This window comes from Phocoena phocoena, chromosome 6 (assembly GCF_963924675.1).
Source record: "Phocoena phocoena chromosome 6, mPhoPho1.1, whole genome shotgun sequence".
NCBI classification, from domain to species: Eukaryota; Metazoa; Chordata; class Mammalia; order Artiodactyla; family Phocoenidae; genus Phocoena; species Phocoena phocoena.
The window spans coordinates 24,011,150-24,030,317 of NC_089224.1; the positions used below are offsets into that span (position 1 = coordinate 24,011,150).

General features: G+C 40.3%; 1 protein-coding gene across 1 annotated transcript in view; it reads left to right on the forward strand.

Moving 5' to 3' along the window:
- Positions 1 to 19,168, forward strand: part of FBXW12 (F-box and WD repeat domain containing 12) — a 35,157-nt gene that overhangs the window by 7,405 nt on the left and 8,584 nt on the right. The window contains 3 exon segments of the mRNA XM_065879862.1: positions 1,877 to 2,040; positions 2,488 to 2,613; positions 5,102 to 5,372. Of these exon segments, the coding sequence (XP_065735934.1) occupies positions 1,877 to 2,040; positions 2,488 to 2,613; positions 5,102 to 5,372 (561 nt within the window).

The following is a 19,168-nucleotide window of genomic DNA, read 5'->3' on the forward strand; positions in this document are numbered from 1 at the left end:
AAATTATGGAGTAGGAAAGTACAATATCAAATTAAAAATTCAAGAGCAGATTTGAGCAGGCAGAAGAAAGAATCAGTAAACTGGAATATAGGTCAGTTGAGATTATCCAGTCTGAGGAACACAATGAAGCTAAAGATGAAGAAAAATGAATAGTGCCTAAGAGACCTGTGGGATACCATCAAGCATGCAAGCAACAAATAATAGGGAGTTCCAGATGAGAGGAGAAAGAAAGTAGAAAGTATTTAAAGATATGGCTGAAAACTTCCCAAATTTGATGAAAAATGTTAATTTGCACATCCAGAAGCTCAGTGAGCTGCAAGTAGGATAAAGTCAAAGGAGTTCCATTTCGAGACACTTTATAATCCAACTTGAAAGCCAAAGACAGAATCTTGAAAGCATCAAGAGAGAAGCAACTCATCATGTACAGGACAACCCCAATGAGATTAATGGTTGATTTCTCATAAAAAACCATGCAGCCCAAAAAGGAGTGGGCTGATGTATTGAAGGTGTGGGAAGAAAAAGATTGTCATCAAGAATTCTATATCTAGCAAAATGACGGAGAAAATGAAGACATTCCCAGATTAACAAAAGCTCTAAGAATTTGTTGCTAGTAGACATGCCCTACAAAAAATACTAAAGAGAGTCTTTCAGATTGATATGAAAGGACATTAGACAGGAACTTGAATCCATGTGAAGAAGTAGAAGAAGTAGCACCAGTAAAGTAACCACATGGGTGTATATAAAAGGCAAAATAAATGAATTGTTTGTAACTCCTTTTTTCCTATGTGATTTAAAGGACAACTGCATAAAACAATAATTGTGACTCTCCATTAGGTACATAATGTATGAAGAAGTAATTTGTATGACAACAGCATGAATGAGAGGGGCATAAAATGGAGCTACACAGGAGCTAAGTTTTTTGATACTATTAACTTGATATTAATCAAAACTAGATTGTCATAAATTAAGATTTTATCCGGTAATCCCCAAGGCAACCACTAAGAATTAAAAGAATATACAGTTGAAGAAATGACAAGGGAATAGGACACAAGAAAATACTTAATACAAAAGAAGGCAGTACCAGAGGAATAGAAGGAAAAATGCATAGAAATAAGCAAAATGACATATGTAAATCCTATCTTATCAGTTGTATTAAATATATATGGATTAAACACTCCAATGAAAAGGCAGAGATTGGCAGAAGGGATTAAAAATATCCAAGTATATGCTCTTTACAATAGACACATTTTGGATTCAAAGATACAGGTTGAAAATAATAGAATGGAAACATATACCATGCAAACAGCAACCAAGAGAGAGCTAGAATGACTATGCTAATAACAGACAAAATAAAATTTAAGACAAAAAGTGTTACTAGGGACAAAGAAGGATATTTTATAATAATAAACAGATCAATCCATCAAGAAGATCTAAAAAATTATAAATGTATATGGACCTAATAACAAAGCAACAAAATGCATAAAGGGCTGACAAAATTGAAGTTCAACAATAGTTGGAGGCTTCAAAAAAATGCAGACTCTTGAGTTCCAGTTGCATGACCAAGGCTGCATGACCCTAGGTTCGTTGTTTAACCCCTCTCTCATATCTAAAATGGAGATGAGGACCTACTTCATGGGGTTGTTATATAGATTGACTGGAAACACAAAAAGCACCTATTCCTGACATGTGGTGAGCACTAATTCAGTGTCATATCATTATCCCCATTTAACGGTGGAGGAAACTGAGGCCTACATAGGCAAAGTGAGTTGTCCAAGCTAGTAGATGGTGAAGCTGGGAATCAAAGCTAGGCCTACTGATGCCAAAACACCTTCTAATGACTCCTGTTCTGCCTGGGACTGTGGAGTCTTTGTTTCAGGCAGCTGTGTCTGAGACACTGGTCCTCCTGTAAAGCCTCCCAGATGACCCTGGGCACACAGACATGGAAACAGTACTATCTCTGCTGATCCGAGCTGGAGTTCCAAATGGAATCTGGGTGGCCAGAGAAGGACTTTATCTGCAAAGCCATTGCTGGGCACAAAGGTATGGGGTGGGGAAGGTGGCAACTGTGCATTCCCACTCTTTCCCTGGTCAGATCTCCAGGGATTTGGTTTTTCAGCAAATTAGTTGGAAAATGCCACATAATGAGGACATACTCTGCTATGTTCTATACCTCTGTTATCATTTGATCCTAACAGAGATCATTACATCTATTTCAGAGTAGAAAGAAACAGAAACTAAGAGATAAGGATGTTGTAACTGTTGTTCACAGTAACATGGCTGGTGGGTGGTAGGCAGTCCTAGGCATGATACCCAAATTGTAAGTCTGAAGTCCCAGCTCTTTCTGTCCACCACTGTCCCCAGAATCAGCACCTGTCATGCTCCTGAGAGAGAAAAGGAATGACTTGCCTGCCTCCCCTTCACTAAGTTGAATGTTCACATCCCAGGCATCCATGTTTGTGCTTAAGGCAAGTCTGTGTTCTCTTTCAGGACAGATAGATGAGCTGGCCTACATCTCAACCGAAGAGTACTGGTTTGATGGGCGGGAGAAGTCCATGGTGTGCGCCATGTCGTCAGATGGCACCGTGTGTGCCTGGGATCTGCAAGAGGTGAGCTGTCCAGGAGGGAGCCAGGATGAGAAGTGACCAGATCCTGCTATGTCCTCAGTCTTAGCAAGGCCCTTTGCCTTTCTTTACCATCACAGCCAACTTGTGAGGTGAGGAGTGGGAGCCCTATTGTACAGATGAGAAATCTGAGCTGCAGGAGGCTCAGTCGCTGTGCCAGGTCACACTTCAGACTTGAGTCTGATTGATCGCAAATGCCCTTGACTTTCTGCTGTCCTACCTCAGGGAGATGGGCATTTTTGCAGTGCCTGATGGAGGCTGTTTATGCAAGGGGATTGACAGCTGCCATGCCCAGTTCTGTGCTGTCCCCATTGGAGCCAATGCCAGCCTCTGGGTGGTTTTGCCCAGATAATGCAGCTTTTACTCACCCCACTTGCAAACTTAAGTGTTAAAACCTCGATAACTTGGTTGGTACTAATTGTTAAAAGCTTTCCTATCCATTTTCATATTCTCTGATTGCTCTTTTTTGTTGTTTAAAGGATACAGTTATTTGCCTCATATGTCTTTCCTCCATGGTCAGTTTTTTCATTTGTTTATGTTTTTTTTCTCTTCCACGTGCTTTATTTTCCTCATATACATTGTGATGTTTGACATTATAATTTCAAGTGAAGGTCTCTGGTGACTGATGGGTGCAGGTGGCTGGTTTCTGTTTCATTGCAGTTGTGTTGCCCTGACCCACCTTATGCTGTGGACATGAGACCACACAGGCTTAGATGAGGAGCTCTTGGGCAGGAAGAAGACCTGAAGGCTGGGAGGTTCCATAGTTGCCAAAACAAAAAGGTCTTGACTTGAACATAAAGAGCTTTGGTGCTGGGGTGGCAGACCTTTTCTGTAAAGGGCCAGAGAGCAAATATTTCAGGCTTTGCAGACCACGTGGTCCTGTTGCAACTACTTAACTATGTGGCTGAAATGCAGAAGCAGCTGTATACAAGTAAACAAAAAGGGAGTGGCTGTGTTCCAATAAAACTGTACTTATGGACACTCACATGTGAGTTTCTTGTTTTTTTCATGTGTCATGAAATAGTCTTTGATTTTTTTTTTTTAATGAAAATACAAAAATTGTCAGTGGGCTGGGTTTGGCTGCAGGCCATGGTTTGTTGAACTCTAGTGTGGTCCATTGGTCACAGTGTGGGACTGTTAGGGCTAGACCCCTCGGCACCTATTCTGCCTGGCTTCCCAATCTTAATCCTCTTTGTGAACACATCTCCAATCTTATTTTATTTTTAAGAAGCTCAATCATTTTGTTGGAGTCATGCAGTATGTAGCCTGTTTCTGAACTCTGTTTCCCTGGTTGCTACTTCCTATTCTGAAATGGGAAGGGGAGTTTCACTGCTTTTTTACCCACTTCCATACTACTAGCCACTGGTGAATAATGTGTATTCTCCGAGACCTACTTGACATGAGCCAGTCACCGGTGCTGAGTCCCCTACTAGTAATAGTCTTGTTAGCTGTTTAAGCAACAGAAATCAACTGTTGATTTGCTGATGTGAGGGGGAAGAAAGAAAAGAATGGAAGAATACTGGGATATCATGATTGGAAAAAGATCATGCTAACATGATAACACCAGATAGAAAAAGAACCGTAATAACTCCAAATTGGAAACAAACCCCATGTGGCAACTCTGAGAAACTCAGAAACAGCAATTAGAGGATTGGTTCTCTGATGCCCTGTCCTAATGTGCTGTGGGCCTGCTGGACCCGGGCTCTTACCTCGCTGTTCTAGCTTTCAGAATCGTGGGAGAGACCATGTATCTGGGAATCAGCCCATCTCGGACCAGTCATTTTCCTCTGTGCTAATGGCTGTGACAGGGCATGGGCCTTCGCCAGGCCTGGCCCGCGGTGGCACTGCTGGGCATACCACTGGGAAGGGCATGTTCTGAGCAGGGCAGTTGTAGATATGCAACAGAAACTGTTTACAACTACAAGGCTGAATTAGCTTATCTGTAAACCTGGGTTCCTTGGGGACCAAGTGAGATGCTCCACGTGGAAGTTCTCTTTATGCAGCCCTGCACAGCCCAGGTCCTGAGTACAGCCCAGGTCCCCAGCACAGCCTGGGTCCCAAGCACAGCCCAGATCCTGGGCAGGGTGGGTAGTGTTGGGTCCTGCCTCCCTGCCCAGCCTTCTTTAGTTGAGCCATAGGTAACCACTGGGAGTGCTTCAGACATCCTGTGCCCAGTGCACATGAAGGACCCCACCCTCAGTCCCCCTGCAATGGCACCAACCCCAGGCAGTCTCAACACCCATGCTCAGCCACTGCTCTCCTCCAGGACACACCTGTCTCCTCTGTGGTAGAACATTGCTCCTGTGTTGTGTTCCCTACCATGCTGTGCAGCCTGTGAGGATGGGGATCACATCCTTTACACCTGCGAATCCCGTGTGCACTGGGTGATGGTCAAATGAATGAAAATAATAAGCATTTAGGAAATAAATGGGCCCTATGTGAGTTGTTACGTTAATTTTGTTGTTGCCTAGGGCACAGAGCTCTGTCTAGCCCTCTACAGCCTGCAGCTCTGGTGAATTTGGTGACTTACCCTCGGCTGCAACTGGCTGTCACCGTGGATGAGCGGGGACTGATCAAAGTATGGAAAGCAGAGAACGGGTGTAAGCAAGCCTCCTGCCTGCCTACATACTCGTCTTCATTGGAGGCCTGTGACTTTCCAGAAGGCCCCCGCCTGCTGGTGAGTGACCCAGCTCTCAGGAACCTCTGCTGTTTCCCAGGGTCTGTGGACCTGGCACCAGACCGCTGTGCCAGGTGGCACTTCAAGCCAGGCCCTCCACATGGCAGACCAAGTGACCAAGTAATTCTGCTCAGTCCCCCAAGCTCCTCCTTGCCTGCCACATGGAGGGCAGACTCCTCATCCCCCTTTGGCTCTAGTGTGCCACAGCCTGTTCCCTGGCCCCATCTCTGCAGCCTCTCACCCTCTCAGAGGTCCAGCCCTGTGGGCTGCCTGTGTTTTCTTGTCCACGGGCCCCTGCTTTCCTGTCTCCTGGTCCTACTCATAGTCTTTCTTCTCCTTGCAGTTCCTTCTCACTACTGCATTCTCACCCTTCTTTCTCCCTTTTCAAGTCTCCACAAGGGCCCAACTGAAAGGAAAACTGAGGCATATTCGACAGAATGCAAGCATTTGCTCCAGATGATGAAGGCCTTCTGTTGCCAGGACATTTGTTTTAGAGGTGATTCTTGGGCATTGGGAGGGAGCATTTGGCCAGAGAGAAATGGCAAAAGTGGGTGTTAGCTGGCAGATTGAGGAAGTGGCTCTCACCTGGGGGCAGTATCCTCCTCCTGGAGGGAAGGAGGTCTTTGAAAGCATGGGCAAACTGGCATTGCAAATATCAAGATGAGCAGACATCCGGGAACAGTTTCATATGTAAACAGAACTAATTCTGTTAAAGAACTAAGCTCGTAAACAAAAAGGTAAAACCTGATGAAACAGATTTCACATAAACAACTCTAGTTGTTTAAAGAAGACTTTGGAATAAGTGTAATTAACATCTCCAGAGCAATTTGAGAATATATTGTATAGATGAAGAGGAATCCACTAAGGTTCTCTCTTGGGAATGGAAGAGCACATGATTCACACATACTTGTCAGTGAAGGACAATTAGAAAAATTAGAAAATATATCAAGTAAGAGAGCTAAAAAGAGCAAACGGTTTCTAGGCCAAGATTCAGAAGATGGCAGAAATCAAAGTGCTGAGCCTAAAAATGGGGCTGCTTTTGCCCTGGAGATGTTTACTACAAAGCTAAGGGGCTGAGCAGAGCTTTAATAGCCAAGTAGACAAAAGTTGGACTGCAGGGCCACCAAGGAATGGAGCCCTGTGAATCCTCTTACATTGGGGTGGGTTATCAAGTTGCAACCTAAGAGTGAGGGTGGTCTGAAAGTAAACAGTCCCTGCACTGGCTGCCCAGTTACTGGGTGGGAGTAAATGAAAATCCTTTCTGAAGAAGGTTAACAACTCCCAAGGCCTCTCTTTTCAAATACAGTGTGCAGGACTCACTTAGAGATAAGTAGGCACATGAGGTAAGATGATATGAACTACCCAAGGCAATCTACAGATACAGTGCAATCCCTATCAAACTACCATTGGCATTTTTCACAGAACTAGAGCAAAAAATTGTTTTAATTATATGGAAACACAAAAGACCCCAAATAGCCAAAGCAATCTTGAGAAAGAAAAATGGAGCTGGAGGAATCAGACTCCCTGACTTCAGACTATACTACAAAGCTACATTAATCAAGAGAGTATGTATCCTGCTACTTTACCAAATTCATTGATTAGCTCTAGTAGTTTTCTGGTAGCATCTTTGGGATTCTCTATGTATAGTATCATGTCATCTGCAAACAGTGACAGCTTTACTTCTTCTTTTCTGATTTGGATTCCTTTTATTTCTTTTTCTTTTCTGATTGCTGTGGCAAAAACTTCCAAAACTATGTTGAGTAATAGTGCTGAGAGTGGGCAACCTTGTCTTGTTCCTGATCTTAGTGGAAATGCTTTCAGTTTTTCACCATTGAGGACGATGTTGGCTGTGGGTTTGTCATATATGGCCTTTATCATGTTGAGGAAAGTTCCCTCTATGCCAACATTCTGCAGGGTTTTTATCATAAATGGGTGTTGAATTTTTTTATTTTGGGGTGTTGAATTTTGTCGAAAGCTTTCTCTGCATCTGTTGAGATGATCATAAGGTTTTTCTCCTTCAATTGGTTAATATGGTGTATCACGTTGATTGATTTGCGTATGTTGAAGAATCCTTGCATTCCTGGAATAAACCCCACTTGATCATGGTGTATGATCCTTTTAATGTGCTGTTGGATTCTGTTTGCTAGTATTTTGTTGAGGATTTTTGCATCTATATTCATCAGTGATATTGGCCTGTAGTTTTCTTTCTTTGTGACATCTTTGTCTGGTTTTGGTATCAGGGTGATGGTGGCCTCTTAGAATGAGTTTGGGAGTGTTCCTCCCTCTGCTATATTTTGGAAGAGTTTGAGAAGGATAGGTGTTAGCTCTTCTCTAAATATTTGACAGAATTCGCCTGTGAAGCCATCTGGCCCTGGGCTTTTGTTTGTTGGAAGATTTTTAATCACAGTTTCAATTTCAGTGCTTGTGATTAGTCTGTTCATATTTTCTATTTCTTCCTGGTTCAGTCTTGGCAGGTTGTGCATTTCTAAGAATTAGTTCCTTTCTTCCAGGTTGTCCATTTTATTGGCATAAAGTTGCTTGTAGTAATCTCTCACGATCCTTTGTATTTCTGCAGTGTCAGTTGTTACTTCTCCTTTTCCATTTCTAATTCTATTGATTTGAGTTTATCCCTTTTTTTTGTGATGAGTCTGGCTAGTGGTTTATCTATTTTGTTTATCTGCTCAAAGAACCAGCTTTTAGTTTTATTGATCTTTGCTATTGTTTCCTTCATTTATTTGTGATCTGATCTTTATGATTTCTTCCCTTCTGCTAACTTCGGGGATGTTTTGTTCTTTGTTCTCTAACTGCTTTAGGTGCAAGGTTAGGTTGTTTATTTGAGATGTTTCCTGTTTCTTAAGGTAGGATTGTATTGCTATAAACTTCCCACTTAGAACTGCTTTTGCCGCATCCCATAGGTTTTGGGTCGTCGTGTCTCCATTGTCATTTGTTTCTAGGTATTTTTTGATTTCCTCTTTGATTTCTTCAGTGATCACTTGGTTATTAAGTAGTGCATTGTTTAGCCTCCATGTGTTTGTATTTTTTACAGATTTTTACCTGTAATTGATATCTAGTCTCATAGTGTTGCAGTCAGAAAAGATACTTGATGCGATTTCAATTTTCTTAAATTTACCAAGGCTTGATTTGTGACCCAAGATATGATCTATCCTGGAGAATGTTCCATGAGCACTTGAGAAAAATGTGTATTCTGTTGTTTTTGGATGGAATGTCCTATAAATATCAATTAAGTGCATCTTGTTTAATTTATCATTTAAAGCTTGTGTTTCCTTATTTATTTTCATTTTGGATGATCTGTCCATTGGTGAAAGTGGGGTGTTAAAGTCCCCTACTATGATTGTGTTACTGTCGATTTCCCCTTTTATGGCTCTTAGTATTTGCCTTATGTATTGAGATGCTCCTATGTTGGGTGCAGAAATATTTACAATTGTTATATCTTCTTCTTGGATCGATCCCTTGATCATTATGGAGTGTCCTTCTTTGTCTCTTCTAATAATCTTTATTTTAAAGTCTATTTTGTCTGATATGAGAATTGCTACTCCAGCTATCTTTTGATTTCCATTTGCATGGAATATCTTTTGCCATCCCCTCACTTTAAGTCTGTATGTGTCCCTAGGTCTGAAGTGGGTCTCTTGTAGACAGCATATATATGGGTCTTGTTTTTGTATCCATTCAGCCACTCTGTGTCTGTTGGTGGGAGCATTTAATCCATTTACATTTAAGGTAATTATCGATATGTATGTTCCTATTCCCATTTTCTTAATTGTTTTGGGTTTGTTATTGTAGGTCTTTTCCTTCTCTTGTGTTTCTTGCCTAGAGAAGTTCCTTTAGTATTTGTTGTAAAGCTGTTTTGGTGGTGCTGAACTCTCTCAGCTTTTGCTTGTCTGTAAAGGTCTTAATTTCTCCATCAAACTGAATGAGATCCTTGCTGGGTAGAGTAATCTTGGTTGCAGGTTTTTCTCCTTCATCACTTTAAATATGTCCTGCCACTCCCTTCTGGCTTGCAGAGTTTCTGCTGAAAGATCAGCTGTTAACCTTATGGGGATTTCCTTGTGTGTTATTTGTTGCTTTTCCTTTGCTGCTTTTAATATGTTTTCTTTGTATTTAATTTTTGATAGTTTGATTAATATGTGTCTTGGCATGTTTCTCCTTGGATTTATCCTGTATGGGACTCTCTGCACTTCCTGGACTTGATTAACTATTTCCTTTCCCATATTAGGGAAGTTTTCAACTATAATCTCTTCAAATATTTTCTCAGTCCCTTTCTTTTCCTCTTCTTCTTCTGCGACCCCTATAATTCGAATGTTGGTGCATTTAATGTTTTCCCAGAGGTCTCTGAGACTGTCCTCAGTTCTTTTCATTCTTTTTTCTTTATTCTGCTCTGCACTAGTTATTTCCACTACTTTATCTTCCAGGTCACTTATCCATTCTTCTGCCTCAGTTATTCTATTGATCCCTTCTAAAGTATTTTTAATTTCATTTATTGTGTTGTTCATCGTTGCTTGTTTTCTCTTTAGTTCTTCTAGGTCCTTGTTAAATGTTTCTTGCATTTTCTCTATTCTATTTCTAAGATTTTGGGTCATCTTTACTATCATTATTCTGAATGTTTTTTCAGGTAGACTGCCTATTTCCTCTTCATTTGATAGGTCTGGTGGGTTTTTACCTTGCTCCTTCATCTGCTATGTGTTTTTCTGTCTTATCATTTTGCTTATCTTACTGTGTTTGGGGTCTCCTTTTTGCAGGCTGCAGGTTCGTAGTTCCTGTTGTTTTAGGTGTCTGTCCCCAGTGGCTAAGGTTGTTTCAGTGGGTTGTGTAGGCTTCCTGGTGGAGGGGATTAGTGCCTGTGTTCTGGTGGATGAGGCTGGATCTTATCTTTCTGGTGGGCAGGTCCACATCTGGTGGTATGTTTTGGGGTGTCTGTGGCCTTATTATGATTTTAAGCAGCGTCTCTGCTAGGGCAGGGTTGTCTTACTGTCTTGGTAGTTGTTTGGCATAGGGTGTCCAGCACTGTAGCTTGCTTGTCATTGAGTGAGGCTGGGTGTTTGTATTGAGGTGGAGATCTCTGGGAGATTTTTGCCGTTTGACATTACGTGGAGCTGGGAGGTCTCTTGTGGACCTGAAATCAGCTGAAGTTGGCTCTCCCACCTCAGAGGCACAGGAGCACCAAGAGCCTTTCATCCACATGGCTCAAAATAAAAGGCAGAAAAAAAGAAAGAAAGAAAGAAAGAGGATAAAATAAAATAAAGTTATTAAAATAAAAAATAATTATTAAGAAAAAATTTTTTTGAAAAATAAAAAGATAATGGACTGATAGAACCCTAGGGCAAATGGTGAATGCAAAGCCATACAGACAAAATCTTACACAGAAGCATACACATACACACTCACAAAAAGGAAAAGGGGAAAAAATAATATATCTTGCTCCCAAACTCCACCTCCTCAATTTGGGATGATTTGTTTTCTATTCAGGTATTCCACAGATGCAGGGTACATCAAGTTGACTGTGGAGATTTAATCTGCTGCTCCTGAGGCTGCTGGGAGGGATTTCTCTTTCTCTTCTTTGTTTGCACAGCTCCCGGGATTCAGCTTTTGATTTGGCCCCACCTCTGCATGTAGGTGGCCTGAGGGCATCTGTTCTTCGCTCTGACAGGACAGGGTTGAACAGCTGATTCGGGGGCTCTGGCTCACTCAGGCCGGGGGTGGGAGGGGTACGGATGCTGGGCGAGCCTGTGGCAGCAGAGGCCAGTGTGACATTGCAGCAGCCTGAGGCACACCGTGCGCTCTCCCGGGGAAGTTGTCCCTGGATCACAGGACCCTGGCAGTGGCAGGCTGCACAGGCTCGCGGGAGGGGAGGTGTGGATAGTGACCTGTGCTTGCACACAGGCTTCTTGGTGGCAGCAGCAGCCTTAGCATCTCCTGCCTGTTTCTGGGGTCCGCGCTGTTACTGCGGGGGTCTGCGCTGTTACCGCGGCTCGTGCCCATCTCTGGAGCTCCTTTAAGCGGCTCTCTTAATTACCTCTCCTTGAGCAGCAGGAAACAAAGAGGGAAGAGAAAGTCTCTTGCCTCTTCGGCAGGTGCAGACTTTTTCCCGGACTCCCTCCCTGCTAGCTGTGGTGCACTTACCCCTTCAGGCTGTGTTCATGCTGCCAACCCCAGTCCTCTCCCTGCGCTCCGACTGAAGCCCGAGCCTCAGCTCCCAGCCCCCGCCTGCCCCTGTGGGTGAGCAGACAAGTGTCTCGGGCTGGTGACTGCTGGCCGGCACCAATCCTCTGTGCAGAAATCTCTCTACTTTGCCCTCCGCATCCCTGTTGCTGCACTCTCCTCCGCAGCTCTGAAGCTTCCCCCCTCCACCACCCACAGTCTCCGCCCGCGAAGGGGCTGCCTAGTGTGTGGAAACCTTTCCTCCTTCACAGCTCGCTCCCACTGGTGCAGGTCCCATCCCTATTCTTTTGTGTCTGTTTTTTCTTTTGCCCTACCCAAGTATGTGGGGAGTTTCTTGCCTTTTGGGAGGTCTGAGGTCTTCTGCTGAGGTCAGCATTCAGTGGGTGTTCTATAGGAGCAGTTCTACGTGTAGATGTATTTCCGATGTATCTGTGGGGAGGAAGGTGATCTCTGTCTTACTCTTCCGCCATCTTCCTCAACTCTAAAGGGTAGTCTTTCCAACAAATGGTGCTGTCGAAAATGGATATCTGCATAGAAAAGAATGACTTTTGATCCTTACCTTACACCATATACAGAATTGACTCAAAATGGATCAATGACATAAATATAAGACCTAAAACAACAAAACTCTTAGAAGAAAACACAAGACAAAAGCTTCATGATATTTGATTTGGTAATGACTTCTTAGAAAACAGTGAGTACTGACAATGATGTGGTGAATTTGGCATCCTTGTGCACTGTCAGTGGGAATTTAAAATGGTACAGCTACAATAGAAAAAAGTATGGAGGTTCCTTAATAAATTAAAAGTAGAATTACCATATTACCTAGAAATTCCACTTCTGGATATATACCAAAAACAAAGTAGGGTCTTGAAGAGATATTTGTACACTCACATTCCTAGCAGCATTATTCATATTATTTAAAACATGGATGTAGCTCAAGTGCCCATCAAATGATGAATGAATAAGCAAGATGTGGTATATACTTATAATGGAATATTTCATTGTTTTATTCTAAAAACTTCATTTTTAGGAAGGAAATTCTGCAATATGCTACAACATAGTCAAACCTTGAATACATTATGTTAAGTGAAATAAACCAGGAACAAAAAGACAAAAACTGTGTAAGTCCAGTGATATGAGGCATTTACAGTAGTCAAAATCAAAAAGACAGAACATATAATGGTGGTTGCCAGAGGCTGGGGGAATGGTGAAGTTGAGTTGTTTAATAGGTATACAGTTTCAGATTTACAATGAAAAGAGTTATGAGGATGGATGGTGGAGATGGCTGCACAACAATGTGAATGTATTTAGTACCACTGAACTGAATGCTTACAAATTATTAATATGGTAAACTTTATGTTAGATATATTTTAACTCAATAAAAAAGAAAGGTTAGGGCTTTTCTGGTGGCGCAGTGGTTGAGAGTCTGCCTGCTGATGCAGGGGACACGGGTTTGTGCCCTGGTCCGGGAAGCTCCCACATGCTGTGGAGCGGCTGGGCCCATGAGCCATGGCTGCTGAGCCTGCATGTCCGGAGCCTGTGCTCCGAAACAGGAGAGGCCACAACAGTGAGAGGCCCACATACCACACACAAAAAAAAAAAAAAGAAAAAAAAGAAAAAAACAGAAAGAAAGGTTAAAAAAAAAAGAAAGAAAAAAAGAGACATCACTGAAAGCTAACATGAAACAAAGCTGTGTCTGGGTCCCACTCTGCATCCTGTCTGGGTTTGCTGGCATCACAGAAACCCATCTGGGTACTTGGCAAGTTTGAGAATAGGATGTGGGCACCTGTAGGAAAGTTCAATGCATCGGTGACAAATGCTTCCCTGCCACTTGGAAGGGCACCTCACATTGGGTATAATGAATTAAATGGTGCCCCCACTGAATATGTCCATGTTCTAATCCCTGGAACCTGTTAGTGTGACATTATTTTGGAAAAGGGTCTTTGCATATGTAATTATATCAAAAACTTATTTGCAATCATTCTAGATTATCCAGGTGGGCCCGAAATCTAATGACAAGTGTCCTTATAATAAGAGGAGAAGACACCGACAGAAAGGAGGAGAAAGACCATGTGAAAATGGAGGCAGAGATTGGAGTGAGCAGCCACAAGCCAAGGAATGCCAACAGCCATTCGCTGAAGTTGGAAATTGCAAGGAAAGTAATCTTTTTTAGAGTCTCTGGAGAGATCATGGCCCTGCAAACACCTTGATTTTGGACTTCCGGCCTCCAAAACTGTGAGAAAATAAATTTCTGCTCTTTTAAGCCAAAAAAGAAAGAAAGAATGGCTGATAACTTCCCAATCTGGGGAGAGAAGATTTAGACATACAAGTTCATGAAGCTAATAGGTCAACACCAAATATCAACCCAAAATGATCTTCTCAAAGACAGACTATTAAAAAACTGTGTAAAATAAAAGACAGAGAATTTTTAAAACTGTCAAGAGAAAAACAAACCCTCACATAATAAAGGAACCCCCAATAAGTCTATCAGTGGATACTCAGTGGAAACCTTGCAAGCGAGGAGAGAGTGGGATGAAAAATTCAAAGCACAGAAAGAGAAACACTGCCAAAGAAGTTTACCCAGCAAAGCTATCTTTCAAAAATGAAGAAGAGATGTTTGTTCTCAAACAAAAGCTGAGGGAGCTATTCTACACTAGACCTGCCTCACAAAAAATGCTGATAGGATTTCTTCAAGCTGAAAGGAAATGACGGTAGTTACTAACATGAGAACGTATGAAAATATAGAACATTCTGGGTAAAGGTATGTATATAGACAAATTCAGAATATTGTAATACTGTAATACAGTGTTGTGTTAATCACTTTAGTATAAAGGTTAAAGGATAAAATTATTAAAAATGACAATAATAATAATTTGTAAAAATATACAATATACAAAGAGGTAAATTTTGACATCAAAAACATAAAATGTGGGGTGGGGGAGTAAAAGGGTAGCATTTTTGTATGCAATTGAAGTTAAGTTGTCATCAACTTAAAATAAACTGTTACATCTATGTTTTATGTAAGGTTCATGGTAACCACATAGCAAAAACCTACAATAGATACATAACAGTTAAAGAGAAAAGAATCAAAGCTTACATTACAGAAAAGCATAAATTCACAAAGAAAGCAAGAGAGGAAGAAAAAACAATGGAACTACAAGAGTCAGAAAAATATTAATAAGATGGCATTAGTAAGTCCTTACCCATCAACAGTTATTTTAAATATAAATGGATTAAATTCTCCAGTCAAAAGGCAGAGGAGCTGCATTTTTTTTAAAAAAGATCCAACGAAATGCTCCCTACAGAAAACTCACTTCAGGTTCAAAGACACATACAGACTGAAAGTGAAGGGGAAAAAAATATTTCCTGAAAATGCAAACAACATGAGACCATGGATAGTTATATCAGACAAACTTTATTTAACTTTTTAACATTTTTATTGGAGTATAATTGCTTTATAATGGTGTGGTAGTTTCTGCTGTATAACAAAGTGAATCAGCTATACATATACATACATCCCCAGATCTCCTCCCTCTTGCATCTCCCTCCCACCCTCCCTTATCCCACCCCTCTAGATGGACACAAAGCACTGAGCTGATCTCTCTGTGCTATGTTCCTGCTTCCCACTAGCTATCTATTTTACATTTGGTAGTGTATATATGTCCATGCCACTCTCTCACTTCTTCCCAGCTTGCCGTTCCCCCTCCCTCTGTCCTCAAGTCCATTCTCTATGTCTGCATCTTTGACAAAGAGACTTTAACTCAAACACTGTAACAAGAGACAAAGAAGATCATTACATAATGATAAAGGGGTTGACTCACCAAGAGAATATAACAATTGTAAATTCATATGCACCCAACATTGGAGCACCCAGATATATTAACAGTGAAGAAGGCAGAAATAGACAACAATACAATAATAGTAGAAGACTTTACTATCCCACTTTTAACAATGAACACACCATATAGACAGAAAATCAATAAGGAAACACTGGACTCAAACTATACTTTAGGCCAAATGGACCTAACAGACATATGCAGAATATTCCATCCAAGAGCAGTGGAATACATATTCTTCTCCAGTGCACAAGGAACATTCTCCAGGATAGATCATATGCTAGCTCACAAAACAATTCTCAGCAAGTTTAAGAAGACTGAATTGATACCGAACAACTTTTCAAACCATGATGGTATGAAACTAGAAATCAATTAACAGGAGAAAAACTGAAAACCTCAGAAATATGTGGAAATTAAACAGCACACTCCTCAACAACCAGTGGGTCAAAGAACAAATCAAAACAGAAATGAAATATCTTAAAACAAATGAAAATGGAAACACAACACACTAAAACTTATGGGAAGCAGCAAAAGCAGTTCTAACAGAAGTTTGTAACAATATATGACTACGTTAAGAAAAAATAAATATCTCAAATAACCTAACTTCACACATCAAAAAATTTAAAGAAAAGAACAAGCTACATCCAAAGTTAGCAGAGGAAAGGAAACAACAAAAATCAGAGCAGAATCAAATGAAATAGAGACCAGAAAAACAATAGAAAAAAATTGAACAGCACATTAAAAGTATCATACACCATGATCAAGTGGAATTTATCCCTGTGCTGCAAGGATGGTTCAACATATGCAAATCAATAAATGTGATACACCACACTAATAAAATGAAAGATAAAAATATAATCACTGTAATAGATGGGGAAAGCATTTGATGAAACAAAATATCCTTTCATGATAAAAAAAACTTCACAAATTGAGTATAGAATACAGGTAATATTCAACAATCCTATAGCTAAAATCACACTCAAGAGTGAAAGGGTGAAAGCTTTTCCTCTAAGATCAGAAACAAGGAAACAAAACAAGGGTACCCAGAGTGGCACCACACATATTCAACATGATACCAGAAGTCCCAACCAGAGAAGTTAGGCAAAAATAAGAAATAAAAGGCATGCAAATCAGAAAGAAAGGAGTAAAACTGTTTTCATATTTATGGTCTCATAGACAGAAAATCCTGAAGACTCCATCAAAGACTGTTAGCACTAATTTTTAAAATTCAGTGAAGTTCCAGGATACAAAAATCAACACCCAGATATCAATTTCATTTCTATACACTAGCAACCAAATATCTGAAAAAGAAATAAAGAAAACAATCTTATTTATAATAGCATCCAAAACAATTAAATACTTAGGAACAAATTTAACCAAGGAGGCAAAATATCTGTACACTGCAAACTATGAGACCTTGATGAAAGAATTTGACAAAGACACAAATAAATGGAAAGATACCCCATGTTCATGGATCAGAAGAATTAACATGTTAAAATATCCACACTACCCAAGGCCATCTACAGATTCAATGTCATTCCTATCAAAATTCCAATGGCATTTTTCATGTAAATAGAAAAAACAATCCTAAGATTCGAATGGAACCACAAAGACCACAACAAACCAAAGCAATCTTGACAAAGAATAAACAAAGCTGGAGTTACCACACTTCCTGTTTTCAAACCAAAGTTATAGTAATCAAAAGAGTATGGCATAAAAACAGACACATAAAACAATGGAACAGAGTAGACAGCCCAGAAATAAACCCACACATATACAGTCAATTATTATTTGACAAGGGAGCCAAGCATACTTACTGGGGAAAGGATAGTCTCTTCAAATAATGGTGTTAGGAAAACTGGATATCACATGTAGAAGATGAAGCTGGACTCTTAATTTACATCACTCACAAAAATTATCTTAAAATAGATTAAAGACATAAACATAAGACCTGAAACTGTAAAACTCCTAGAAGAGAACATAGGGTAGAAGCTCCTTGACATTTGTCTTAGTGATTTTTTGGATATGACATCAAAAGCACAAACAACAAAAGCAAAAATTTAAAAATGGGACTACATCAAACTAAAAATCTGTACAGCAAAGAAACAATTCACAAAATGAAAAGACAACATATGGAATGAGAGTAATATTTGTAAACAAACTAATAAGGGGTTAATATCCAAACTACATAAGAAATTCATTTAACTCAACAGCAAAAAAACCAAGCAATTCAATTAAAAAATGAACAGACGATCTAAATAGACAGTTTTCCGAAGAACACATATAAATGACCAACAGGTGTATGAACAGATGCTCAACATCAACAATCATTAATGAAACACAAATCAAAACCACAATAAGATATCACTTCAAACCTATTAGAATGGCTATCATAAAAAAGACAAAAGATAAAAGTGGAGGAAAGGAATGCCTGTACACTGTTGGTGGGAATGTAAATTGGTGCAGCCATTATGCAAAACAGTATGCTCAAAAAATTAAAAAGAGAACTACCATATGATCCAGGAATCCCACTTCTGGGTATATAGCCAAAGGAAATGGAATAAAATTACTATCTCAAAGAAATATCTGCACTCCCATATTCACTGAAGCATTATTCACAATAGCCAAGATATGGAAACAACCTTAGTGTCCATCAACAGAAGAATGGTTAAAGAAGATGTGACAAATATATCTACATATATAGATATACACACAATGGAATATTATTTAGCCAAGAAAAAGAATGAAATCTTGCCTTTTGAACAACATGGATTGACCATAGGGCATTATGCTACGTGAAATAAATCAGAAAGACAAATACTGTGTGCTATCACTTATACATGGAATGTAACAAAGCTGAAACTCACATAAACAGAGTAGGATGGTAGTTGCCAAGGTCTAGGAATTGGGGGAAATGGGGACATGTTGATCAAATGGTGGAAACTTCCAGTTATAAGATGAATAAGTTCTGGGCATCTAACATACAGCATGGTGACTACAGTTAACTATACTGTATTATATACTTCAAAGTTGCTAAGAGAGTAGATCTTAAATGGCTTAACCACACACACACAAAAGTAACTGTGTGAAGGAATGGAAAAGTTAACTAACCCTACTGTGGTAATCATTTTGCAATTATGTATTTGTAGCAAATCATCACACTGTATACCTTAAACTCACTCAATGTTATATGTTAATTATTTCTCAATGAATATGGAATACAAAACAAAACTGCAGTCCACCATTGATCAGACTGGCATCCCAACACAGTCTATTGGAGGAAGCCTCTCCTCACTCACTTTTGGGAGTAGCCTCTGCCTTGTATATTAACTAGTTATTCTAGTCACTCCTAAGGTCACCAGTCTAATAAGCAGGTATGTTGATCTCAGACAAAAAGAGACTGATGAGATGAATCTGTCCTGGCTAAGGTGCCAACTAGTGAATTATAGTCCTTTCAGACCTATACTATAGCACCTTTAAGCTACAGAAGGAGCTGAGAAGGACCTTAGGGACTACTCCTTCAAGATCCTATAACAATTTAAGTTGGAATACAGCATATGGTAGACACAGCACAAAGTGGCAGCAGCCAAAGTGCAAACGCACCAGGAACTAACAGTACCTTCTTAGGCAGAACTTGCTGTGTGGTAAAATCAGTTAGAAAGCCAAGAGCAGCCCAGAGGTAGGCCCCTCCATTGAACACTTGAGTCATTCTGCTCACTGTGCCAACTGTTCTAAAATTATGTCCAGGATTTAATTTATGGAGGTGACCAAGTGATGATACAGAGAATCCAATGCCTCTGAAACTCATTAGTTACATTTCCTGAAAGAAGGGGACATGCAACACCACACAGGGC